General features: G+C 40.7%; 1 protein-coding gene across 3 annotated transcripts; it reads right to left on the bottom strand.

Moving 5' to 3' along the window:
- frmd6 (FERM domain containing 6) lies at nucleotides 1–24509 on the bottom strand. Of its 3 annotated transcripts, XM_067479463.1 has the most exons (15): nucleotides 24328–24509; nucleotides 22891–22969; nucleotides 15058–15377; nucleotides 14303–14393; nucleotides 12158–12237; nucleotides 10864–10940; nucleotides 10569–10755; nucleotides 9384–9539; nucleotides 9056–9121; nucleotides 8392–8460; nucleotides 5249–5423; nucleotides 4628–4936; nucleotides 4320–4451; nucleotides 3987–4078; nucleotides 1–3370 (listed from the first exon to the last, which is right to left on the bottom strand). In XM_067479463.1, exons 3-15 carry the CDS (start codon nucleotides 15154–15156, stop codon nucleotides 3080–3082), a joined length of 1824 nt encoding a protein of 607 aa, XP_067335564.1. In that variant the 5' UTR covers nucleotides 15157–15377; nucleotides 22891–22969; nucleotides 24328–24509; the 3' UTR covers nucleotides 1–3079. The 3 variants fall into 3 exon arrangements, with proteins under 3 accessions (XP_067335564.1, XP_067335563.1, XP_067335566.1); XM_067479462.1 differs by lacking the exon at nucleotides 22891–22969; XM_067479465.1 differs by lacking the exons at nucleotides 12158–12237; nucleotides 15058–15377; nucleotides 22891–22969; nucleotides 24328–24509.
- Between the last annotated feature and the right edge of the window lie 2014 nt (nucleotides 24510–26523).

Below are 26523 nucleotides of genomic sequence, written 5' to 3' on the forward strand. Positions count from 1 at the left end.
TTTGGTCGATAAATGTACCATTTTATTGGATATTGGGGGCGTTAGTACCAAGAAGGCACAGACCAAACTTCATAGTAACAAATCATTTTTTTTTTAAAAACTACAGGGTGACAAAAAATTTTAAAATAAAATTAAGAAAAATCTGTCATTTTTTTCCTGAAGGGAGATCCTTTCACAGAAAGGATTATGGACACAGACATACAAACTCTTACAAAGTGTAAGTATGACTATATAAATGATTCAGAAATGGAAGATAGAACAAATTATGAGAAATTAGAGGACATGGTTATGAATGTATGGCTTTGTACCTTAACGCATACTGTTTTAATATAAGAAACATCATTGTTCTTTAAAATATGACTTTAGACATTTTCCATTAAAGAGTAGAAATACTTATAAGTTTAAAACAGTGAAAGAAGACTGTAAGAAATAGTTTAAATTACATAGCAGTATCAAATGCATGTATTTGTTAAGTAATACATAAATGTATTTGTTTCGAAACCTTGTTCAGAAGCTCTATTGCCAGGCTGTGAAAATGGTGCATACACACAGGGTTAATTATAGCTGAACTGGGATGACTCAGAAAAAACAAAAGATCGCAAATGACTGTAATTAAGTTAGAGTCATTTGGCCCACAGACAATCACACATCATCCAGTCCGGCTCAGCTACATAGTTGTCAAATAGTAAAAGTGAGTGAGTTGTGGCTTTGTGAACTGTTTATATCACGTTGCATTTTTCAAAGCAAACTATTTCATCTGCGCATGTCATGTAACACAATGAACACTAAACATTAAAAAAAATGTTGAAAATTAAGCTTATTCCCTTTCTTGCTGACAGTTCGATGTGAAGATTGTTAGCAGCATTGTTTCTGGAGGTTAATATATGAAGCTGCAAACAAACAAAACACTCTGTTTTGTCGTGTTTATTTAATATGTGCGGTACTATTTCTTGTGCTAGTGGCAAAATAATTGCCAAGAAATAGGCCCTAACATATGGTAACGTTAACCCCCTGGTAAATATCAAATTCTCATTTTTCCACTTTAATTTGTGGGCAGATTAATAAACAAATTATTTATTAAGTGATACTCACTTGTGAAATGTAGATTTTTTTGACATGGTCTTTAGTGTTTTCCAGAATTTCCCATTTTTATGCTAAGTTGAGCTAATTGGATGCTTCCGTTGGCAACGTGACTGGTAACCCGACTCACAGCAAGAAATACATTTATTTTCCAAAATTACAAGTTATCCCTTTAAAATCATATAACAACAGAGTCCCATCGTTTTAAAACTGGTATCTTTCAATCACTTAAAGGATCAATAACTTTCCAAATGGAACTTGGAAGTCAACTCCGATTATGTAGAAGCAAGTTAATTATGAAATCAAAAGGTTACCCAGTGGTCAAGATGAAGGTTACAGTGCGGCGTTTTACAGAAGTGCCACAGCATTTTAAATCAACTTTAGTGTTTTCATACAGAGCAGTTGTATCTTAAATAAACTCTGACATTATTAAGACAAACTGGAGAATTTAAAGCTGTAAGTGTGGCACTTTAACAGCATGAGTTTTAAAAATGATGACAACCTCCTGTCCTCATTCACATCCGTTGTAGTCTATTGAAATTTAGGGTGTGATTTTAAATACAATTTCTAACACATCTCGTCTGCTACAACAGTTTGCAGTTCCCTAGAATCCTAACCGGGAGATAAAAATGATAAAACCAGTCTTTCTTGTTCATAACGCACATCCTTAATACTGTCACACACATTTGATGGTAACACTGAATGACATACATTTACAGGTACAAATAGTGGATGAGAAATGAAAAAACATACAAACAAATTCCAGTTTAAGATGATTGATGAATCTGAAGACAGAGAAGAAGCAAAAGAAGACGTGCATGTATGCATCAAAATGTAGGGTTTGTTTTGGCCGACAGCCAACCCCGGCTCCATTTCGAAGTTAGATTATAGAGCAGCTTTTCTGGCCACAAACTCAACGCAAGTCGGGACATGTAGGAACTCACTCGACCTCATTCCTAACGAAATCTCGGTCGGATTTCACAGGAGATTAAATAGTTTCCAATCTGAATCTTCTATTATTTACGACTCTGAAAAACTAGGTGGATGTGCTAATGCATTCATGATGTTCGAAAAAAATGCAGAGGTTTGAATTCCAATGGCTTGGACCTTTTCATGATTAAGCTCAGGGTGTGTGATTGTCAAGACGAGGGTTGGACATCTGCATAGTGTGATGAAGGCACGTCGGGTGTGTGTTCACATGACTAAACGTTCAATCTGAGAGAGGGGGGAGTTGGCACACCGCACTTCCTGCTGAGGTAAAATGAAGTGGCATAGAAGAAGACAGAAAGAAGGAGTCGTGGCTGCTCTGTCTCAAAGAGTTATGGGTGTATCTTTGCTCCCATCACAACTTTGAAATGCGTTGGTTATGGCGGCACACAGAGTAGCGTGGATGCAGAAACAGATGTTTCCATCCTTTTCTATTTCTTACCTTTGGTTCATAGCTCAGAGTGATTTTGTTCTTCGTGTCCTCCACAGACAATCTTTGATATACTCCTTAAGATTCGGGCTGGTGTACGCCTACCTGCTGTAACACACGCGCGCGCACACGCACAAACACGCAGTCTTTTTATGACTCAATAAAGCCGCCATACACAACACGTAAACCTTGAAACCACATTTGATGACACAGTTTTGAATCCAACAGTTTTGTTTTTTTTAAAGAAGGTGACCTATCCCTTTTGTTCCCTTTCACACAGGGGAGCAGCTCAGGTACTGTTTTAAAGATAAAGGTGCTCTTGAGCCCAGTGTTCTTTCTTTAAATTCCCATTTCAGTCAGAATCCTCCATGACTGTGCATTTACTATATTTTTATGTCTCAATAATAACTGGAGGGACAGCCGAACTGTTGCCAGTTTACTTTTAGTTTTGTTTGCTGCCAAGAATAGAATCCAACTCTCTAACGCTCCTCTCTCGTCTCATTCCCTGAGGGCTGAAATGTCTCCACATCTGACACAGAGGAATTAAAAGGTCACCCTGAGGTCGCCTTGTTTCTGTCTCCGTCACACGACGAACTCTGGGACCTCGTCACTGGTCAGGTCCAGGGAGAAGTACTTGTTGGTTCTCTTGATGGGAAAGGGGTGCTGCTCGCTGAGCATGCTGGCTCGCTGATCGGCCAGGCCCTGGTAGCCGCCGCCGTCACTAAGCTCCTGAGCGCAGCCAAACGTGTAGCTGTGGGCGGTGTCCTGGCAGAGCTCTGCCCACTGCAGGCAGTCTTTCTGGTAGAGCCGGACGTCATCCAGGGACTGGCTGTGACGGTCAGTCGAAGATTGAGCCTTCCTGCATGCGGATGTCTGTTGGTGGAAAGCAACAAAGTCATCAGTCTGAAACAAGAAGGGTGGTTGGCCATTGGAAAGATACCTTACAGTGACATGCTATAATTTACTTTTATTCTGGACTCATGTTTTCTCATTTACTTAAGTTTTGCTTAGTTTGTGATTTGTTCTGATCTCTTCCTTTTTGTCTGCAAAGCAGTGCCAACTATGTGGTAGGTTTTGCAGACGAGAGAAAGCAATGATACAGAAAAAACACAGCCATGACCAGCTAACGACCACACCAGTAGGTACTAAAGAGTACCTGATCCCTTTTTACAGTTCAAATTACCGATTTACAAAGACTCTGAAAAACAGCTGTGGCTGGAGAATGTTGTTTTTCGCCTTCTCGTGTTACACGTTCCTTAAATTATGACTGAGAAACATTAGTACTTAATAGGGTAAAAAAAAGTGTAATGCTTACTATTGAATTCAGACACCATTCAAAACTAAACTAAATGACGTATCTCAGCTGTACTAACACAGTCGTACCCTAGAGTTAACTTAAAGAAAATTACACAACAAAGTAAAAAAAAAGGTATTTGGATGTTTTTATAGCAGTACAAACAGTGCTCTCTACGCCAGGAATTTCAATGACCTGTGGCAGGGACTCGATGCTCTGTCCTCTCATCTTCACGACAGTTTCAGAGGAGCTGGAAGTGGAGGAGCTGACATCTTTCACTATCAGTCCTGGGAAGAACACATGCACATATTTAAGATACACTCTGTGAGAACTTTATCAGCTTCCCTCAGTTCCTTGAGGAGCAACCTGTTGAAACTGCTAAACAAATTATTCTACAGATAAATCACAGGCGAATTCCTTTGCCTGCTGTGCACTGTAACTTACACTCTCGTTCTGAAGAGATTTTAGTTGCAACCTAAACCTGAAACATGCAGAAGTTGAGTCACAACATTGATAAACTCTTTGTACCTGAGTATCCGTTGGTCTGGTCGGGGGACATAGTCAACATGTCCTCAGTGATGTGGATACATAGCTCCTGTTCCAGAGCCATCTCGTGTAGCTCTTCGTAGTCTTTGGGGTCATCCACCAGCATCTCAATCTCTGCAGAATTATTAGAAAAAATTCTCAAGAAAATATAACTAAAACAACTAAAGGGGAATCGGCATGTTTCTGGAATATTTGCTAATAATTGTGTAACATTTTTGGTGTATATAAGCCACCACAGTTGTGACTTTCACATTGCACTGAGAATTTTCTATCTAACTCTTCACTCTTACCTTCATCATCTAATATGCGCTCTTTGCCGCTACTCTCGATACCGGAGGTGTGTGAGCTGCCGTGGCTGGTTGTAGATGAGCTGCAGGTTCGTAGGGGCCTGTGTGGGGTCTGACCCAGGGCCCTGAAGCTGTCCGTCTCAATGCCGGAGGTGTGCGAGCTGCCGTGGCTAGTTGTCGAGTGGCGAGAGAGGCGCTTATGGCGAGAAACACTCCCCGCACTGCTGCCGCTAGCTCGTGAATGCTTGTCCAGCTGCTCTATGTCCAGTTCGAGAGCATCACTGATGTATGACTCCCGGTACTGCTTTTTTTCTGACGGAAACAAAACATAAGCATATTTAAATTATAATCCTTAGAGCAAAAGAAAGAAAAAAATTCAATTCTCGACTAAAACGTTTAAATACAAGAGTTTGATGTTTTACAGGAAATTATACTGGATTATTTCCTGGATAGTAGCAACTGTCACACCAAACAGAAGATTCCAACAAGTTACTGGTGTCTGAAGGGGGTTTTTACTGTGGCATGTAACTGCTGCTCCTACAAATGCTGACTTCATATGAATGTGTTTTGCCATTTAAGTCATTATAAGAAAATAAATTAACCCTGAATACATATGTGTGTTACCTTCATTTTCTTCCAGTCGCCTAACTTGTTTGAGAACCGGTTGCAGGTTCATGTAGAGCCGGTGGCTGTTGCTGAGCAGCTGTAAGAGGTGGCGAGAGCGCATTGGACAACCTGTGTAGTAGATGAGTTTTCGGGCCGAGGGCAAACCATCAGGAAGAATTTCAAACTTCTTTCCCTAAAAGGAGAGAAAAACAGGAGAGTACATGAACTGATTACATGACTCTATGATTTAAAGAACCAAGTAATATAAGAACAATGTGAAAGGGAAATGAGGATGTGAAATCTGGATTAGGTGCCAGAAAGGCCCAAAGTCAAACCTAAGAACAGGAACAAACTTTGTTCTTGAAAACTATTTTGTACCCAAACACAATGCAACAATCAGGTCACGAATCTGTTCTTCATTTCTTTATACAGACAAAGAAGGTTTGAGGAGTTTTGAGGATTTTCCAGACAGAGAGGACATGTTGGCTTGAGTGCACGGAAAAACTAAAATGGAGGATTTATGCTTTCTCCTGTGCCTCTTGGCTGAAGCTCGACCCAATAACAGCTGTCTTTAGTGTCAGTGGAGTTGTTTTCAGTACAGACCTCTAAACATTTCTGCAAGGGTTTGGACTTTTAAAGGTAACCCGTGGGTCTAAAGTATTGCGAAAATGCACAGACCTGCACATTTCTAACCACAGGACTGAGCTGTCATTTAATTTCTTCTGACAGTTTTAGTCTATTTAAGGCCTGTGTATTATTCATCTTTCTGCTGTTGGAAAATTAGTTCACAAAAGCTAATTGACAGTTCTTCAACAGTGCCTATCATAATAAAGATTATTTTCTCCAGGCAGATTTATCCTAGTGGCTACAAGAGTCCTGTTTAAAACCCTGGACTGGTAGCCAAAGACTGGGTGGGAAAATGAAGGAGAAATTATTTTCCATCCCTCAAGATGAGTATTTGTCTTTTAACACAAACTACCGCTCTGCAGCTCCGACTGGCCGCCGGTAAAACACTGAAGTCATACTGGGCAGCACCCAGGTGTGAATGTGCCAAACTGAGTGAGTCAAGCAGGGTACAGCTGCATTAAATCTCTATTTTTACTTTTTTTTTTGTCTTGCTTTTTACTGAACAGTCTATAAATTGTTATTTTCTGAGTAAGTTAGACCACAAAGGAATGGAACTGGTTTCAAAGCAGACTGTCACTGGGGATTAATCTTTAAGGTAGTGAATGAAGAGCTTGCCTAGATGCAAAAAGATGATTTTGTGCATTTTCAAAAATGGATAAACAGATTGCAAAAACGCATTGAGGTTGACGGTTACGTATGTGCAGAAGTAGAGAATAAATAAAGGACATTATATTTAATTGATTTCTTTATCTTAAGTGATAAGTGTTCTGAGCAGTTCCCATCATTCTTAGAGCAAGTCAGTCAGTTAACTGAGGGCTACCGCCACGTTTCTCTCAAATGGAAATTACAATAATCACCAGTTCCTGACAATGTCACTTCAACATTTAAGGTTGCAATTATGATCAGAAAATGCAATTTTGTAAAGATGTTGCTGTATCCAACTTGGCACTTGATATTACCAAAGTGTCTAAAAACCAAACAACCCGGAGCCAAAATCCATCAGTTAAGGTAACTAAACCCCAAATTGTTCAGACACCGCTTAGACAAGTTTCTTGTTTCATGGAGGACACGTGGTCAGCCCATCTAAGGCTAATGCACAGGACAGCTGGACTACTTTCATCTCTTTTCAAAAAAACCCAAAAGGCCCACACACATCGAAAAATCCCATCACTGAGGGGAAGTTTTATCCAACGATCCCTCAACAAGACCAGCATCAACCAAAGCACTGGGTCAGAAGTTGGCTTAGCATGCAATACCACAGCACACAAGGGTGATGACTTCATTCCAGCCTTCAAAGAGAATAGATCATTCTCTAAAGGGCTCAAGAAAACCATCAATGGAACTTTGTTTGTTTTTTTTGTTTTTTTACTGCATCAGAAACATTGAACTCATTTTCTAACAATAAGCTAAAACTAGCTTCAACTTCTTTCGATACCAAAGATGAAATACAGTCATCCCAGCCTTAAGTCCAAATCCAAAATCCCCCTTAAACCATTGCAACATCTGGTGTTTATTGGCCCACGACTCCCTCCGCCCTGCTCAGCTCTCTGGTTCGTTCTGCCGTAGCTGCAGCCATGGTAGCAGCGGTGTTGGATGATGTGACGTATGGGTGGGGTGGAGGAGAAAGTCTGTTATTCAGGAGAAGGGTGGGACAGGGCCACGAGAGGCCCTTCACATCCACACTGAAACCACAGCCACGCCACCGCCAGTGTGCTCTCCTGGCGCTGTTGAGAGCCGACGCAAGAAAACCACCGAAAAAACAGGAATGAGGAAAACAGGATGTCTTTTCTGTGAACTGTGTGGTACATGTGATGCTTGTTTGGGCCAAAATTAGACCAAAGCAAAACCTGCTGTTAAACCTTCAACTTTCTAGGACGATAAAGACAATTTCTCAGGGGCTCTACAATCAGGAAACCTATTTCTAAAGTCAGTTGCATAACAATAAAGAAGTAGGCAAAATTGGAGTCACAAGGAGCTTGTTTTTCTGCAGTGATTAATAGCCAACTGGCAAAAAACCTAAAGCTGTCAGAGTGAAGCAGATATATTGTAAGCTTCCCTGCCCTCCTGCGATAACGGAAACCCTATAGAAGCAAATTAACTGGCTGCGGCTTAACAACAAGCTGACTCAGAGCAAAGATGAGCAAAGATTGAACAGGATTACTTTTAAAGGGCACAGGACATCAGGGGTAATTAAAATGGATTAATCAAGAAACATGTATATCATAAGGAAAACACTGCAGTTGAATACATGAAAATCTATATATATAGAGAGAGAGAGCGCGCTTGTGTGTGTGTGCATGTGTGTGTGTGCGCACATGCAAGGAAAGTCTCCGAAAATCCCTGATTAGTTCCAGAGGACTTAAGGGTTAAGATAAAACAGCAGTGTGGAGAAAAGAAGTCTTGTGTAAAGATTTCCACAGTCCTGAGCAGGAGTCAAATGTCGGCAGAAATTAGAGGATACTTGTGTTGAATCATCACAGAAATGAGTAGAGAAAAAAAAGGTACCTATGATAAATGTTTGGCATCTGACTTACCACAAATACCAGTTTCCCCACATTGGTCCAGGGGAAATCGTACAACAGTTGTCTCACGGAGCCGACATTCTGCAACAGAGAAGCACAGACACGTGAAGTCAATAATCAACAATATGTAGATGCTTTTCCACTGATGTGACAAAGCAGATAGCACCCATTTCAACATGTGTACCTTGGGTCCATTAGTAAGCTGTGGAAGTCTTGTTTTCTTAATTTAAAATTTTTTTTTAGGATCACATACTTTTTTTAAGGTGCGGCAAATTGCCATGTTACATGTTTTTTACGATACTGCGAAAGAAAGTCAAAGCTGCTTTTTCTGTGTTTCTGTACTGGTGAAACACAAAAAAACTGATTCAGTAACATGAAACACAGGTTTCTAATATCACACAAAAGGTTTTCACTATCCATCGTCTGTCTTGACATTAAACCAGTGAACAGTACAAATGTAACATACATGTTGACAAATGCAGCAACAGAGAACGGATGACAACCACTGTCAAAGTAAAGTGAGCTCAAAACAAAACCACAATGACAGTTCAGCTGTCTAGAGAACTGCCTCAGGCTGTTAGGATTCAATAATAAGCAAAAACAACCTGACAGTTTTTTTTTGTCATGCGCTTATGTTCAGAAAAAAGGTACAGCCTCACTAAATTAACAACTTTACCTGAAATATTTGGATTCCACGTAGAGTCAGTCCCAATGTAAGAGATGCTTCTACTTCCTTCTTGTCCTGTTGAAAAAGATTAGAATGTATGACGCTCTGGAAATTATTTTCCTAAATCGGCAGTGATCGTACAACTAGGTTGAAACTGAATGGTTTACCAATGCATCAAATGCTCAAAGTCAAAATACACAAGAGCAAATACAGACTTTGTGCAGAAGTAATGGTATCTGAATGTAGTGATTCATTGTCTTGGACAGAAACAATAATGATGTAATCACAGAAGTATAGCAGATAAAGGAGCTACTGTGCATTTGATCCTAATTCTCACCTTGTAGAGTCTGTAGTAGTGCACAGTGACGTCATCGAGCTGTGCACACTCCTTAATGTATTTGAGGTGGGCCTCTGAAGCTGTGAGAGCAAACTGGTCTTTGTGCATGTTTGGGATATGCCTCAGGATGTACTCCCGGCCACGCTTGGATATCACCTGAGCGTGGAAAGAGAAAAAGTTGTACGGACTCATTACAGCAGATTGGCAGCTCAGATTGCCAGTGAGGGTAGTGAAGCCTACCGCCACAAGGCAAACGGATGTCAACTCGGAGAGACTGTACGAGAGTCAAAGGCAGGAAGTAGAAACATGCACATCTTTGCATACGACACTTAAACGTTGTAAGTAGCCTTTCTAGATACCTAAGTCTATGGCAGATTTACTGTAGAGTTGTGTTCATCATCAAACAATTTCCTGTCACTGTGGTGATAAGGAGGCAGAGGGCTAATCACAGGAAGTCAAGGGTAGTCAGTTGGGTGTGGCTGACCAGAGAGGTGGTGGTTGGGGGGGAATGGCAGAATGGCCAGAATTGTCATGTCAGCCAAAGCATTTCTCAAGATTAAAAGAAACTGCATGTGTGCCACTTCCAGGGACAAAAATAAACATGGTGTCCCAGTTCTCATTATCCCACATGCTCAGATGTGGATCTGTCGCTAAGTGTTTGGTCAATGTGAATAAAGGTAGGGGGCTACAGACCCACATACTGTCCACAGAGTCAGCTAGGACATGGGACACAGCCCGACAACCTGAAACATGGATTTATTGTATGTTTCATCTTCTCAGTCAGTGATACAGAAACATCTTTCTCATCTCAGGCCTTTTAAAAGTCACAGTGTTTTACATTCACTGTGACTCACTGCAATATCAGATGGATTTGCTAGTCTAATACATTAATGTGTTTACTGTATTACTCGCATTTCACATTACTTTCAAGTTTCTTGTGTATGCTGCAGCCTTTCATCAGAAAGCCAATTAAAAAATAAAATCTTATATAAGCATTATAGTTCTTTTTTTTCATGGCATCGTGAAACATCTAAATTTACATTATTAAAGATTCTGTTTATAATATTAATGCAAGATGTGATCAGGTGCAGATGTGATTTGGTGAGAACAAAAAGCTCTTGTGCATGTTGATGGTTAGTCATCTTTAATCAAGAACGACCGCGTGTGGTAAGTCGACATACTCACCCATGGAGGGAAGTAGGCTTCGGGTTCAAAGTACTTCCCGAAGTGCTTGTTACGTTTGAAGTTGCCAAGGTCGGCCTGCAGGGCGAACGCTGCAAGGAGGAAGTAGGCCTCTTCCCTTTGGATACATTGAGAGAGCAGTACCTGTTTCCTTAAGTGCCAGTAGTAGTAGTACCTGGCTGCTCGGTCACTGTGGGGCAGACAGGGAGGAGATTTGATGCAGTAATGTTAGAGCAGTTAGTGCAGATATTTAATGTACAGATATTAAATATCACATGTTTGTGGGTTGTTTAGTTACCTGATAAGTCTCCCATTCTCAACATAATACTGAGCTCTGAAGTGAATGATCATGGGAGGGCCGAACTGGTCGATACCCTGGAAAACACAAGCGGAAATCTTTGTTTGAATAACAGGCAGATTTTAACATCAGTTATTTCAGACAGGACAAGTAATAGTTAAGTCAAATGTGTAGTGTGTCAAATGTGAGGCAAAAAAGCTTTTAAAACAACAGCGTTCAAAGTAACATTAATTTCATTATATTATTATTTACGAATATTTCCTGTTATGTACATGTGACATAGTTTGTTTATGCTATCTCATACGAGAATTTGACAGAATATTGAACAGCTGACATGTTAATGACTATGTCCCTATTTAATGTGATGGGAGGGAAACTTTAATTGCTCCAGGCACTATTTTATATAGTCCCTGAGACAAAGGAGCATTCTTAATTTTGAATTTCACTCTAGAGTACACCTGAAAATAAAACTCTCTGTATGACTCAGTTTCCAGCTGGGAAAAGTAAATAGTATGAAGCATTTCAACATCATGTTGCCGATGTTACTTAACATGATTATACACCGATCAGCCACACGGTGGTGGCTGATTTCTGGTCTGCGGACAAACGAGAAGGTAATCTCCTCACTACGGTTTGGGGATGGATGCATTTGGCAATTGGCGGTTGTGAACACAGCCGCATGCCAGCATAGAACCAATAAGAATTCTTTGGCTCACTGTCCTTTATGTTTTGGTGTTGTATGAACAGCGTACTGTACAATGTTCATACAAACACCAAAGAAACAGACACGGAAGGAAACACAGATTAAAGAACTTACCATCCATTTAAGTGGTGTGCCACACACATCACTGCCAGTTTGGTATCCATTGCTATAGATCACCTTGATTGGCTAACGTTATAATCCAATTAATAATAAAACTGATAATTAAGTATTTCTCTAATTGTTTGTTATTTTTCGTGTTTACATCAGTAAGATTTTTAAGATGCAAAGTTTGGCAAAAACATGTATTTGCTTTGAGACAACTGGATGAGAAGTTCAGTACATGTGTCTAATTTCGAATCAATAATTAAGTAATTATGAAACAGGAACAAGGAGGGGATTACCTTATTTTAGCAAATGTGATTTGCAATTTTAAGTGTATGTGGATGCAAGCAACTACACTTGCACATCAACAAGCAATAAGCGTGTATATATTTTATATTTTACACTGCTTAAACTTCTTCCTCTTAATGTTACTCAGATTCAGACAGACTTCACTGCCTTGACCATGCACATTTCCTGCACATTTCTTACCTTGCTGGCTTCTCTCTTCCATTCTTTAGGGCAGTATTTGGATAGTTTCTGATCCAGCTCCATATAGATGTGCTCATTATCTGCCAGAGGAGGAGTAGGACAAGCTTAGTGTAGACACATGCGTGTAGTCTCTCTTTGTCATCAGTGTGTGTATGTATGCATCTGGATGTACAGGTGCCTTATGCGTGTGTGTGTGTGTGTTCAAAGAAAGCTGCACTCAATGAGTCCTTCAAAGATGGCCTCAGAGCAATCACATCAGACAGCCTCTACACTTCCCTTTGTACTCAGAGCCTCTGCTGCTCCGTCTCATTTCGTCACCCCACTCTGTCTTATGTTAATCTGCTCCTGCAGGCCTGCTGATCTGACAACTCTTGACATTCTGTACAATGGAAACCCACTGAACAGCCCAAGCCAATGAAGAGCAGGCACCTGGCCCCTGTGACAGAATGTCAATGCATGTTTTTTAAAAATCTGGAAGCCATCCTGAAGACTAGATAACGAGAATTTGAGTCAGTTTACATGACGCATGCTTATATTCTGTATAACATCCAGAATTTGCTGATGCATATAAATACTTTTGTTTCAATGTGTTAAATTTAAATAATCTTTCTTTTGGCTTGATTTGGTGGCAATTTAAAATATTCACAGCTGAGACTTCTGCCGCCATCCTATTACAATTGAGGTCAGGGGGATTTGGTTTGTGGTGTTTAAAGAATCCAAAAATCACATTTTTAAACTCAGCAGCAATTACTGTTTCCAGAAACAATATCCCTGTTCTCAGGATAATCCACAGACCTCACTGTGAACAGCTTTCCTTGAGAACTAGTTTTGTGGTTTTAGAAATGTAAGTGGACCAAAAGTAGGAAAATATGTTTCTTTTAGATATGGGTGAACTGACCCCTTAACACACACCCTCTGTTATGACAGACAGGAAAATAATTTCATGACCAAACAAGTTTCGAGTTTTCAAGAGTTTGAAATGTCCACTTTCTCACCAAGAGTTCAGTAAAATGTTCTGGAATATCTCCTTCTTTGACTTGTAATGTTTGAATGTTTATTTCATTATTTTCAATTGTAAGAAGTTGGTTTCTTTAAATAAAGTAGCACAGGAAGAATAAAATGTTCTTTAATAACGCCTCCAAACAGCAAGTAAACACAGACACATCTGTGGGTGCTGGTCAGGCGGACTGCCGGTGACAGTGTGTGGGTGGCCGCTTTTTGCTGTGGGGATTTCACACTATCCAGACAAGCACTTCAGGAATGTCCCACAATCAGACCCCCTGGTTCCTGCTCAACTGACCTGTGCAGTCACCAAGGTCTCATCTGTAGGACAGCTGTCTGAAAATACTGTCTTTGCAATTTAGTCACCCTTTACAGCTGTCACCCACTGTCTGCTCGCCGTGGGACAGACAACATGAGTAATTCCATTTGTATGACCCTCACTGAGCCTCGTCACCAACAACTTGGGCCTCACTGCACAACAGGAGTCATGCAGGAAGCCCTGGTTCCTGAGAGACTGTCATGACAGACAGGTGAGAGGGGCTGTGTGTAGGCCAACGAAAGTAACTGCCTGGTTATGCTGTTTTATTAAGCTTAGCTGCTCTGTAGAAGTGGCTTCTGTCCACAGTCCACATGATCATAGAATTTAAATATTTTAAAATAATGATAAGGCTTTGTTCACACAACAGAACAATTAGTGTCGACTACTTTACAAACAGAGATGGGAAGATGACAGTTCGAAAACAAAGTCTGTTCTTTTCAGCTAATGGGTAAATGTGAAAAGATATGGAGTATACGCCGCAGCTTTTTTAGCCTCTCGACTTTCGGTAATATTAGCTCACTAATCAGCTGATTGGATGTCTGTCCTAACATTAAACTATGGGTTGTAGTAGGGATGGATATTGCTTCTTTTCTTGTTGTAAGTGGACCAATGATTTGTCTTTGTGTGCAGGTTTTATATTAAGAAAGTTATGAGAAAATGTAAGAAAGCAACAGCACAGAATCAAACAAATTAATATCCAAATAGTCCAATGTTTAGGACTGGACCTACGGTCAAGTACAGCAGAAAACAACATGTGGAACTGCACAACCAAAGGTAGGAAGTGTTTGTTTTTCCAAATCAATGCCTGAAATGAGAAGTCTTACTCTGTATAACACTCAGTCCAAACAGGTGACAGTCCTTCAGCCTGAGGAGGTCACACACCTGGACCAACAGTTCCTGGCACAAACTCTTCACCTGAGGAGACAAAAGGTGAAGCAGGACCAATTTCAGCTTTTCAGATATCATTTGTTAGCCATTATGTAAATCGAATAAACACAAGTAATGGTGTATAAGCCACCTCGCTGCTAATGTCTGGTATTTATCTCATGTTGTCATGAACCACCATAAGCAGTTAGCAGCGCAGCGTGTGCATATTTTACTGTCTTTGAGTTGTTGTGAAGGGCTTAACACATTTCAATTTAAGTAGCAACTATGTGTTTCACCAATGAGAACAATTTCAACAGCTGTTCATTTACAGATTAAATTCTTGAGGCTTCTGCACCACAAAAACAATGTTTCGTAAGTAGAAGCCGATAGCTGCAAAGAAAACAAAACTTGTTATGAAATTAAAAGCCTTCAGTCTATTCTCTTAAAGGAAAAGATGAAGAAGTTGATTTACTTTCTTGCCCAAACATTTTAAACGTTTGGTAGGGAGGTGTTTAGTGCTTCTACCCTCAGATGTAACCTGGCTAGCTGTTTGCCCAAATCTAGTCATTTTGTACAGATAACTTGATACTGGATAGATGGATGCTCAATAGGCCTTCTGGGGCCAGAGAGGTCAGGGGGCCTATTGGCTGTCCATGTTTCCTTTTAAAGAGCCTATTTTAAAAAAACAAAATGACTTTTACTGTCTACTCACATTGACTATGATATTGAGAGTGTCATCATTGGGCAGAAAGACACAGACAGAGCGGCGGTCCTGCATGGTTTTGTTGTTGTGGAAGTTCAGTCTGTTCATCTTCGTGTGGATGGGACAGGGCAGGCCCCTCCGCCGCTACCAGGGCTCTGGGCCCTCTGATGACCTGCCTCCACCACTGCAGGCACCGACACCACCCCCACACAGTCGCTGTATCCCTACTTCAGCAGACGCACTGCACACACAAACCAGCACCTATGTGCTCAGCAGGCCTCAGCAGCACTCAGAAGGCTGGTCACGGGGGGCCAAGCATCAAGTCGTCACTGTGGAGACACAACAGAAACAACAAATGACTGGATGTCAGTGATTAAAAAGAGCAAATCTGTTCTCAGAAGTCTGAGAGGATATGGGAAATGAAATACAGACAGAGGGCAGGATGAATATGTGACATCAGTGCAAGGGAATGTCACTGACTCCAGAGGAACATGCGAACAGCTGGAACTGATGGCATGAAGAAAACACAGAGTGACTCATGCCTAAATAGGCCGATTTCCATCACATTTTCACTTAAAACAAAGCAGAACCGGTGATGAACGTGAGGGTAAATTAACAAAACAAAAGCAACACAAACATTATCATGCTTTACTTGAACAGCTGTTAAGAATCACATGCAAGGGGGTATAGATTTTGCCTGGGCGTCAGGTTTTGTTGGCTGTCTAGACCAAACAGCTCCACAGTTTGCTCCTGGCTTCGATTTTTTGCAACTCATTCAGCTCTGTTGACATGCTTTCGTCTGTTTGTTGAATTTTTCACTGTCTGCTGAAATCCACAGCCAGAATGCAGCTTTGTCTCCCCCAAACCTTCTCATTCAGGTTTCATGAGCAAAAGTCAGAGAATGCTGACAGGGAAAAAGCAGTTGTAAAACTGCACCTAAACTATTTTATTCTACTTTCAGCATTGCTCCGTTTTTCAATAAATAAAATCTGTAACTTTCAAGGGACAACAGCAAACAGGAATGCACCAGTTGCAATGTTTTCACAATGTGTGTGGGAATTTCAATTGTATCGTGCATCTGATCCCAAATCAGTTTAAATGTCCTCGATCTGTGATGAAAAATGTGTTGCTTTGTTTGTTCTCAGCACACCTCCAGCTTTCACTGGTGTCAAGGGAGCAACAAGATCACAGCATGAAGTGCCCCTGAGGATGTGTGTGAGAGTGTGAAAAGTCTCAGACCAAACAAAAGGATGTTAGAGAAACATCAGTCTACGTGATCACTTCTTCCTGTTTTAAGTGTCTCACCTTAAAACCATGTTGTCATTATAAACAGGGAGATAATGGGTGGGATCACATCCCAGGGTGAAAACCAATTAGCATTTAAAAAGATGTAGTCAGAGTTTAAGGTTTATTCACAACTAAGAAAAGTTAAGGAGTTGGAATCCTTAGGAGTTGAGTAAGCTAATGTACCAATGTACCCTAAACAAAGCTTTCACTGCAGTCTAAGCCGTCACATGGCATTCTAAGCCAGACATTTTAGTTCTGATATTTAAATCATTAAATTATTATTTTAGAAAGCCGCAGTGAAAACAATGAGGTTACTGATCACTCACAGCCATAAACAGCAGCTTTAACAGTGGATTTAAACTAGAATTGGCTGCAAAGTCCTCTAGTGTTTTTCAGACGACGTGCCCACTCAATATGTTGACATATAACATCACACTGTTGATGCTCAGACAGAGAGCATTGTGGGTAATGTGGCCATAAATACACATGCTGTTGAAAAATAGCATCAAATCTCAATACAGCTGGTCATTTGATGTGCAGTGTGGCAGGAAACCAGCAGCTCAGCAAAGTCTGCTGACATGCTCCCTGCTCTGGTGCTGACCTCGCCTAAACACATCATTACTGCACTGCACGCAAACATGTACGAGCAGACACAAACAGAGACACATGTATATCAGGTGCAAACATCACACATACAATCACTCACTGGGTATGTTCGTGCTTTCTTGCCACAACCATATGTCAGGTGCTACAACAGAGCAGCTGAGTTTTGTGATGGCAGCAGGCTTTAATGAAAAGTGAGATCCATAATTGGATCACTTCCATACATCACTCGCATCCCCTCCAGAGAGCTATGCATTGTTTTCACTGTCTGGCTGATGTCTTTAATTTAGACAAATGGCAAATGGTCTGCATAGAGCTTTACAATGTTCCTCACATTGCACGCTGACCTGACAGGAGCAACTTGGGGTTTAGTGGCTTGCGAAAGGACACTTCGACATGTAGCCAGGAGACAACTGCTCTACCCACAGAGATACACCCACACAGGGGTAACGATTGCGGTCTAAGGCACAGATAAAAAAAATAATCTAGGTTGCAGATTGACATTGACATTTTTTGAGAGGAGACTTAAGTTATTTGTGGTTTTATGTCTGTATGAAGATTATTAAAAATAGCAAGAAAAGACAAAAATTATCTTATATTTTCTCTGTAATCAGACTCTGTTGAAGTCACATGATATTATCTTTTTAGAAAGAAATACAATTCCTGACTTCCACAGACTCACCCTAGTTACGACTCATTTATTACATTGGTGGGTGTTAACAGTGACAACACAACCTATGTTGGCCTCATGCGGAGACTACAATAATTTAGACAAAACTGAGTATAGTCATTATCGATGGGTCACGTCTGGTCCACAAGAGACATCACCAGCACTGTAAAATTAAGCAGATTCTCCGCTTACACCGTGAACACTGTTCGAGGGAAGAAAGTGCTGGATAATGAAATTACTGGAGCTTTCCATCCCCCTTTCACTGCCATGCAAAGTATGACGCAACACTAAAGTCCATCCAAAGCGACACAGGCACAAAGAGCAGCCCACTGAGCTTCCTCCTGCTTTTCAGCTTGAAAAAGGGATTCTGTCAACGTGGCAAACCTCAGAGTCAGGCATGACACCAAATCCCACACTGGGATATAGTCGGACAGGGCCTCTGTCACAACTATACCTCTTCCTCATTCTTTCCTCCTCCATTGACATCAGAGGACTGGGGAGTCTCTATTTCTAACTGGTGGGAGATGAACCCATAGGAAAACCTCCTCTTCTTGGGTACAGAGGAACAGAACTGCTGAAGAAAGCTGGCACCAACCTGATTTAAGAATAGCATGTGTCAAAGCATAGGAACAAAGGGGAGAGAAAGAGGGTGGATATAGACAGCAGAGAGCCGGAGAGAGACGGAGCAGGAGGAAGGGAGATGGAGCAAAGCAGCACTCAAAGCTCAGGCATGAAAAAAAAAAATTGCTGCAGTCAGGAGAATTCCTCACTAACATCTGCTTCTCATTCCAACAATGGCGGCCTTTGATTCCTGACGCACACAACGAGCTGCAGTGCCATCGACTCCATGTGCCCACATCCTCTGACAGCATCCTACAACCTGCAGCTCCACACATGGAGTATAAACCTTGATCTGGAGGCACATTGTCTTACTTTAACAACTAACTTTAAACTAACTTTAACATTTTACTAGTTAGCTCTTAACCTTTACTTTTAGGGATGTCCTGATATCACAAGTACTTACATTTTAGTACTTGCTAATACCAATACGAGTGCTAAACTGTTTTGCTATTAGTAGGAATTGCTGGACAGCAAAATCCTCATTAATCCAACACATTTAAACAAATCTCACAATATGGAAATTCTCATGTGTTCTTCTGCTTTATTTTTGTCATTGTCAATTATCTTAAAACAGCTCTAAACCACACAGACCAAGTAATTATATAACTGTCAAAGAATGCATCCTTATGTTTTGACATTTTACCTTTGACAAAGCTAATGTTACGCAAGCGAAAGGAAGTCTGTTCGGTAGACACACACTGCCCTTGCTGAAGTATAAAAATGGCTTCCTCTCAAAGGGCACAACTTTTCTAAGTAGTGCCAAGGTCTAATATGAGTGAGAACTCAACTTTTTTGTTGTTTGCTTTTGTTTTTTACTTTGGGGAGCTGCCAAAAGATCTGTTTATTCAGCTGATGAGAAATGTTGCTGAGCTGTTGAGTGGCACTTAATCACATTGGTCACAAGTTGGCATTAACCTTCACAGTGAGACGTCCATTCTCTGCTTTGTTTAACTCACTGATGCACTAAGAGGGGGAGCTCGGGCAAAGTATGTCAGTGGGCAGCGTGCTTGACCACCAATGCCACTCATTCTGGTTCATCCAAACATCTATTTTGGGTTCATGCTGGTTTGTGCAAAAACATGCTCATATTTTATTATATTGACAAATAAAGCTACTCAGACTCTGATAATGCTGCCTTTTATATATTTCATTGCTGTAGATACACAGACACACACAGTAATGTAGACAAATAACAGAGACACTTGCTGATATTATTAGCGCCTGAAAGCAGGTTTAGCTGGTCCCCTATCAACACATGGAGGCGTATTTCAGGCAAAGAGAAAACAGTGAACTATTTAGAACCTGGATTCCCATGATCCCCTGCCCATAAGATCATGTAGCAGATTTGTATGTTGTCAGAGGTCCTTGTCTTCTTTCACCTAGTAAACCAGTGGTTCTCACTCCTGGTCCTCAAGAACCCCCTGGTCTGCTTGTTTTCCACCTAGCCCTGTACTACCCACTGCTGATTACCTGGACCAGGTATGTGTCCAGCTTCAGTCAATCTGAAGCTGGAATATACCAGCTCATGCTGTTTTACCCGACTCCACCTACATCTGAGATGGTATGCTCTAGCTTTCCATTGATTGAATACACCTGATCCAGATAAGCAGCAGTGGGTGGGTGGAAAACAAGCAGAACAGGGGTCTTTGAGGACCAAGATTGAGAACCACTGTAATCTTCAATCTTTCTCTAGTTCAGAATCAAATAAACATCTGAGAACCTAAACAAGAGTTTATCAATTTATTACAAATTGATAAAATGTAGGATTTGGATTATAGTACAGTAAACATATTTTACACACGAATACAATTGTCCTTATTGATCAAACACCATGTTCATTTACTGCTGAATGTCAGGCCTGTACACAGGGTGGTACTGTAATCCTGAGGCAAGCATCAAGTTATGGGTGGTGGGGGCCTCTACTTCTAAACTACTAATACTATAGTAAACGCAGTCACGATATTTACTCCACATTGCATGGATCAACTGAAAAGCCACTAGAAAGGTTATCTCCCTGGAGAGGAATCCCAAAGATTTTCACATCAATTGGTCTTTGACTTTGTATCATTTTGTCAGGAATTATTTCCGATTAAGAAACTGGAGCACCTGCCTACTTGCTTAATCATTTCTTGATTGACATAATTATTAAAGTGACAGATTTACCCACTGACAGCCAATGGTAACAGCCCTTGTAAATATCTACAAACCAGATTCTCAACCACCTTAAATGAGCCATTTGCTGCCTCAAAGTTCAAGACTTGTGGCACCAGTTATCAGTAGAAAGCAGAGTGATGTGGAAATCATATCACTAATCCCAGACATATAAAGGTTAAAGCTAGGAGTGGTAATCATTGTGAATCTTGCAGTTATTTTTGGACTCTCCATGTCATAAGTTGATTCAGAATCACTTCTGAAATTATTATCCTTAGCCCAGGTAAAAAGATTATGTCCTATAAAAGCAGTTAAAACAACAGAGATGTTGAGCAGCAAAGATCAAACCTATAGCACTTCTCAGTGTAGAACCGTTTGGATACAACTTGATTATCTGCATGGAAAAATGACCTAAACCTTCATAGCATCTGGCTTCCATGTGGCTCTATGCAAGAAGCGAAAACTCTTACACTCATACATCTCACATCTCAACTGCCGGCACTTCCAGACATGTTAGAACGGAGTCAGCAGTTGCTCCTTTCCCTCCCCACCCAGCATTCAGGCTTGGACTATGCATGAGTAACCCAACAAAACTAGCAATCGCAGTGGATCACACCGCAGAGACGTCAACCTGACCATTACGTATGCTTAAAATAGAGCATGCCGCCTTAAAGGAGATTTTTTTTTTTTTTTAAATGAGCTGCAATTACAAACCTAAACCTTGTTGTTTTGTTTCACGCAAAGATCTTGTGTTTTGACAGAATGAAAAGAGTTTTTACAGATGACCTGGTCTATTTCCTGTGTGCAGCTTTTGTTAAAGGATTTTCTCCTCTATCATTTACACTGTCACACCTGAGGAGAGTCATATATAATCTGTTTATTCTAATGAAAATGTTTAACTTTACAAGGAGTTTGTAAAATAAATACCTGGAAATAGTTGAAAGGCAGTGTCATTAAAAACATACAGCTGTATTAAATCATTTCTTCCAGTTACTTGGTAGGCAGCCAGCCTTTCCTTTAGATATGAAATAAAGACTGGATATTACCTATGGAAAGCGAAATTAACGTTCTAATTAATGTTCTAATTAATGTTGTAAGTTCTTAATTTGGCTTGGTTACCCCAAAGAATAAATTTGGAATCACAACTGTTATACTGGGTTAAAAATGCTCTTCTATAAACTTTTCCTAGTTTCATTGACCCAGGACTGAGCCTGTGTCTCATTAACACACACACTAACTGTATAGAAACTAACAAAATATCCTACAGAAAACACTGAAAGCTGCAGTGAGAAGCGTGTGAGATAAGCTGATACCCTCAGGGGGCTGCTTGCAGGACAAATCTCTCTCGTCCACTTAAAAAACACACACACAAAAGAGCCTAAGCATGCAGAGGAAAAAAACACAATCCAAGGAAAAACGGAGAAAATCAGGAAGAACTGACCCATTACTTTCTTCTGTCTCCTTTGGTGCACTACAGACATAAATAAATATGCAGTTGCAGAAAGGGCATGCAGTTCCTATATTGGTGGTTTTCATGTTTGTATTTTGCAGACAAGAAAATGTCTTTCTTGCTCTGGATTCTCTGGACCATAAATCCAGATAAAATAAGGTTAATTCTAAAAAAAATGAGATGTGACTCTAGAAATCTGTTGAAAATAAATTGGTATAAAAGCTGGCTTTCTTGAGATGCAACTTTGCATCTGACAGCAGCTGACAACAGAGTGAAAGCAGCAGAGGGGCCAGGGCACCTCTATAACTTTCATAAATAAGGATATGTGACTATGTACACATATACACCCACAGACTGTAGACATGCTATATGATGGTAAGAGATAGAATTTCATCTTTATGGCAATAACAGTAATCTCATCCTTTCTCATGGACCTGTGACACCCTCATTCTTCAGTTACAATATCTGGAGACTCAAAATAAGGTTAAACCTTAACCTCTTCAACCTTATCTTCTAGCAACAAGGCCAAACAGATTGGGTGATAAATTCAGCACTTTATAAACAAGTTCTGAAATGGTATGAAAATCATGTGGGCTAGTAGTGTGTGTCACTACAAGCCCCTGGGGGAATTTGCAGTGTGAGGAGAAAATTATGTAAAATCTGTTTAAAGGGTTATCTCCAGTTACCTGTGTACAGGCCTACAAACACCTGGCAGAGCGTTAGCATCCCAAAAAGCCAAGCCTGAGGCTAAGGATTGAGTTGAGCTTCTGATGATGAGTTTAATTGTGGAGGTCATCGCTGATAAATTCAGAAAAACAACAGATTTGCTTTTGACAGAACATGGTTTGCAATCTCAAACATGGCAGCAAGGTAAAATTAAGGTAAAAAGTAATAGGAAGGGGCAGCAAAACTTATGTGTTACTCAGAGAGAATGATTAGTGAAGTTAGAGGGGAGAATGGCTTGTGCAATTTTTGGACATCACATCACACATTCCTATACAGTTTCATCTGTATGACTCACACACACAAACGCACACACAAAACACCTTTGTTAACTCACTTCCTTTTTGTTTCCCACTCAAGCAGTGCTCTTCCTGTGCAGACAGCACCTGCACCATCTCTCTCCCCTTCACTTTGCTCTGTTACACCACCAAGAAAAGACCACGTCACAATTACAAAAACATGAGTTGTTTTTCCACACTTTTCTCACACAGCTGGAGCAGACATCAGGACAGCAGGGCATACTGTATACTGGGAACACAAGGTAGCTGATTAGCCTGCGATGTGTACTGGAGGAGTTTCAAATGTTAACAGTCCTTCCATGCGATCCCCTGAGAGATTGCTGTTGTCTGCAGAGTCAGCCAATGCTCTTGAATTAATGTGTATATTTCGGAAAATGCAATAAAAATCATTTTGTAATTTCTGTATGTTGTGGAAAAGAGTTTACTGCATTACATCAATGGCTTCATTATGACTTGGCACAGAAAATCTTAGTGACAGATTTGCTAAAACAACCAACAACAGGACACAAGTTCAGCTGGCAAATCATCCTAAATCTCTTAGGATGGTGGCTTTGAGCAAAACACCAAGACTATAGCAGCCCCTGGGACTGTTTTGACTCATATCTCCAAGATCTGTGGGAATGGATCGGGGATAGAGACAATTTGACGTAGAAGAAAATGACCCACAGTGCACAGCCGCGCAGTTTGCGTGAAAACGTGAGGTCTTCGCTTCACGTTTTGCTTCTCTCATCTGATCCTAAACAGAGGGGGAAATTTGGACATTCCTGAACGATAAGAAAATTACTCTGCGGTTTGCTCACAAGAAAATAAGCATGAACATTTGCGCCTCATAATTATTAGCACGGGTTGCACATAGTTTTGCACCTTTTGAGTCCTGTCATCAACAGATGTATTGGGGTGGGGGGGAGTCATTGGCATAGTAGTTACACAACAATTACAACAGTAAATAGTTGAAACGTAGCCACATTCTGGCTACGTATCCGAAAGAATTTGCCGATTCATGTTACAGAAGATTGAGGAAAAACACGTTTTCCTTTTCTCTAGAGGTCTGACTCCAGGTTTCGGTAGCACGAAAGGGATGCGTGAGATTGTACACGGCAGAAAGTGAGCAATCATTAAAGCCAGAACTTCCGAATCAAAGTCATCGTTATCAAACAAGTCCGCTTAAAAAGATAAGTATTTCAATTACAAACAACAATAAAGTAAAATAAAACTTTACTCATATTTCGTGGCAACATTCCCTAATAAAATCATCTTGGGAACATCATAACTGGTGAGCAAGGGGGAACACAACTTAAAAAAAGTAAAGAGGTAGGTTACCGGAGTTTATTATTAAAATACCAAGTTATTAAAAACATTATTTTAAAAACGCACAAGGATTTGATGTTGATATGACGTCACACGAGTCTTAACCGTTAAAATTCCCAGTGTGAAGGGATAACAACTGCTAAAGGTTTTTAAAGCGCACAACTTACCGTTTAAGGAGAATATAACGTATTCCTTATTTTAGAAAATCCAAATCCCATCGGGGCAGGTGTGCCCTCTTTCAGAAACAGAAAGTCTGAAATCCCGTCTGGAAAGACTTTAAGAAGTTTCGGAGATGGCTCGTCAACCCGCCGCCCTCCGCCAGAGCCACATTCTGTCCTGGCTCGAGCTGGAACAACTACATAGGAAGACATGTGCGGCGAGTGGAATCCCGAGCGGAGGGAACCGGGATCAAAAGGAAAATGTCAAACGAGTGCAAATCCACGGTGTTTGCTCATAGTGAGTCACAGATAATTCATACAATGAAACTGATAATATAATTGATCGTATGAGTGTCCGATTGTAGAAGTTAAAGTGAAAAGTTGCCGTGTTACTTGCAGCGTGACCCCTAAAGGAACCCAAATTTGGTATCGCCCACGGCTGCCTCTCATTCCATTCCTCCCAATCTTGCTGGAGAGGAACTGTGTCGCATTCATTTTGGAAGTCGCGGCAGGGAGAAATAGTAACGGAGTCGACTGTATTAAAAGCGAGCTCAAAAAAAGTTTTTGCATGTAGGATTTGTGCGCCAACAGATCTGCAGCTGGTGGTCTTTTCCATGCCTTTCCTGACCAGGAACTGTATGAAAAATGTAGTGGCACTGTAATCAACCCCCAGGATAATAGAGAGATGCCTAAGCAGAATTTCAAAACACATAATTATATTACAGAACATAGCAGGCTAATATTTAAAGTTAATGCCTATTGTAGTAAGGGATAATGAGTTTTGCTCGGTGTTGAGGGACCTAATTAAGGCAACTAGAAATGTGGGATGCCATTATAAAGTACCACCAATCTGTTAAAACGCTCTGACTGTAATGCACTGGTAATAAATATGCACAACCTTTATTACCATGTTAAGTAAGACGAATTACTTATTGGATCCTCATGTTTCTAAAGACATGTCCTCCCCCTTATGTCAGTGTCTAGTTTAAAAGTGAGGAGAGCCCCTCTTAGTTGACATAGTGACCTGTAATTAGTGCTCAGGGGCCCAGACTCTGCTCTGACTCCTTGTCTGAGAGAGAAATTAAGTGCCAAACATGAAAAAGGACTAGGAAGTGTGCCTGGTCAAGCCGGGCTAAACCCCCCAGGTCCACATTATACATGGCTTTGAAGTGACATAAGAAAGGGACCTGTGAACAACAAAGCTAGCAGATCACAAATCCACATTCCCTGGCTCAGGCACTTAACTGATCAGGTTACTGTATAGTTTAAAGCTAAGAAAAGATCTTAATGTCATTTAGGGGTTTTGTTTATCCAAGCTGTTTTCTCCACTCTCTCTCTGACTCTACCCACCAGTTCTTGTTTTCTTCACTCCTATAAAGACTCTTTATCTTCAAAAAAAAAAAAAAAAAACCATGTTGCTAACTAAACTCCAAACCCCTGTAACAAATGGCACTTCACTTATGACAAACCTGATACGTTCACTGGTTTAAACCTCACAGCTACCTCCCCCTCAAACCACAGATGCTTCGAGTTGTCTGCATCATCCCGGTCTTGATTTGATTAGGTTTGTCTGGCTGGGCTGCAGGTGCAGCGGAGAGCAGGTCAGGCTTTTTGTTGCATCAGTGTCTGACTAATTGAAATAACTCCCTCTGCAGTTCTGTCTCCCTAGGGAAAGATGAGTGGCCATGCACCAGACTGCAGTCATCCTGAATAGCCCTTCCCATCAGCCCCTTTCTTAAATGTGACACATCCAGCTTCCCCCAGCTCCCCTAGGCAAGGTCTAAGGAACAAATCATGACACTTTCACACTAATCGTTTTCGTTTTTTGTGCAATGTAACACTGAACAACGAAGCTCAGTCAACATTATACCCTCAGATATTTATTGTAACAATTTAGCAGTACTGTTTTTTATAACCTGAGAGAAAATACGGTGCACAAAAAGCACAAGAATTTAGTGCTTTGGTTCAGTATATATGTACCAGGTAGCTAATATATTGGAAAAAGTGTGTGGACTCCCACATGTGAGTCTTGAAAACCTAATTTCATAAGAAGTAGCAGTGTTATACCTGTACAATAGTCTTGTGGGATGGCCTGTTACAAGGTTTTCCAATCTGGCTGCAGGAATTAGCTCCTTTTCAGCCACAACAGTGAAATTGTGCAGTGATGTTGGGTAATAATGGCTCTCAGTTGGTCTGTGCAGGTCA

This window comes from Channa argus, chromosome 16 (assembly GCF_033026475.1).
Source record: "Channa argus isolate prfri chromosome 16, Channa argus male v1.0, whole genome shotgun sequence".
NCBI lineage: Eukaryota > Metazoa > Chordata > Actinopteri > Anabantiformes > Channidae > Channa > Channa argus.

What these genes read in the sequence shown, in the direction of transcription:
- frmd6 (XM_067479462.1), bottom strand. Translation starts at nt 15,156, where the DNA reads ATGAACAGACTGAACTTCCACAACAACAAAACCATGCAGGACCGCCGC. An exon ending in TGGGGAAACTGGTATTTGTG is followed by an intron (nt 5,424 to 8,391) that starts GTAAGTCAGATG and finishes CTCTCCTTTTAG; the next exon opens with GGAAAGAAGTTTGAAATTCT. An exon ending in GCGCATATTAGATGATGAAG is followed by an intron (nt 4,452 to 4,627) that starts GTAAGAGTGAAG and finishes ATAATTCTGCAG; the next exon opens with AGATTGAGATGCTGGTGGAT.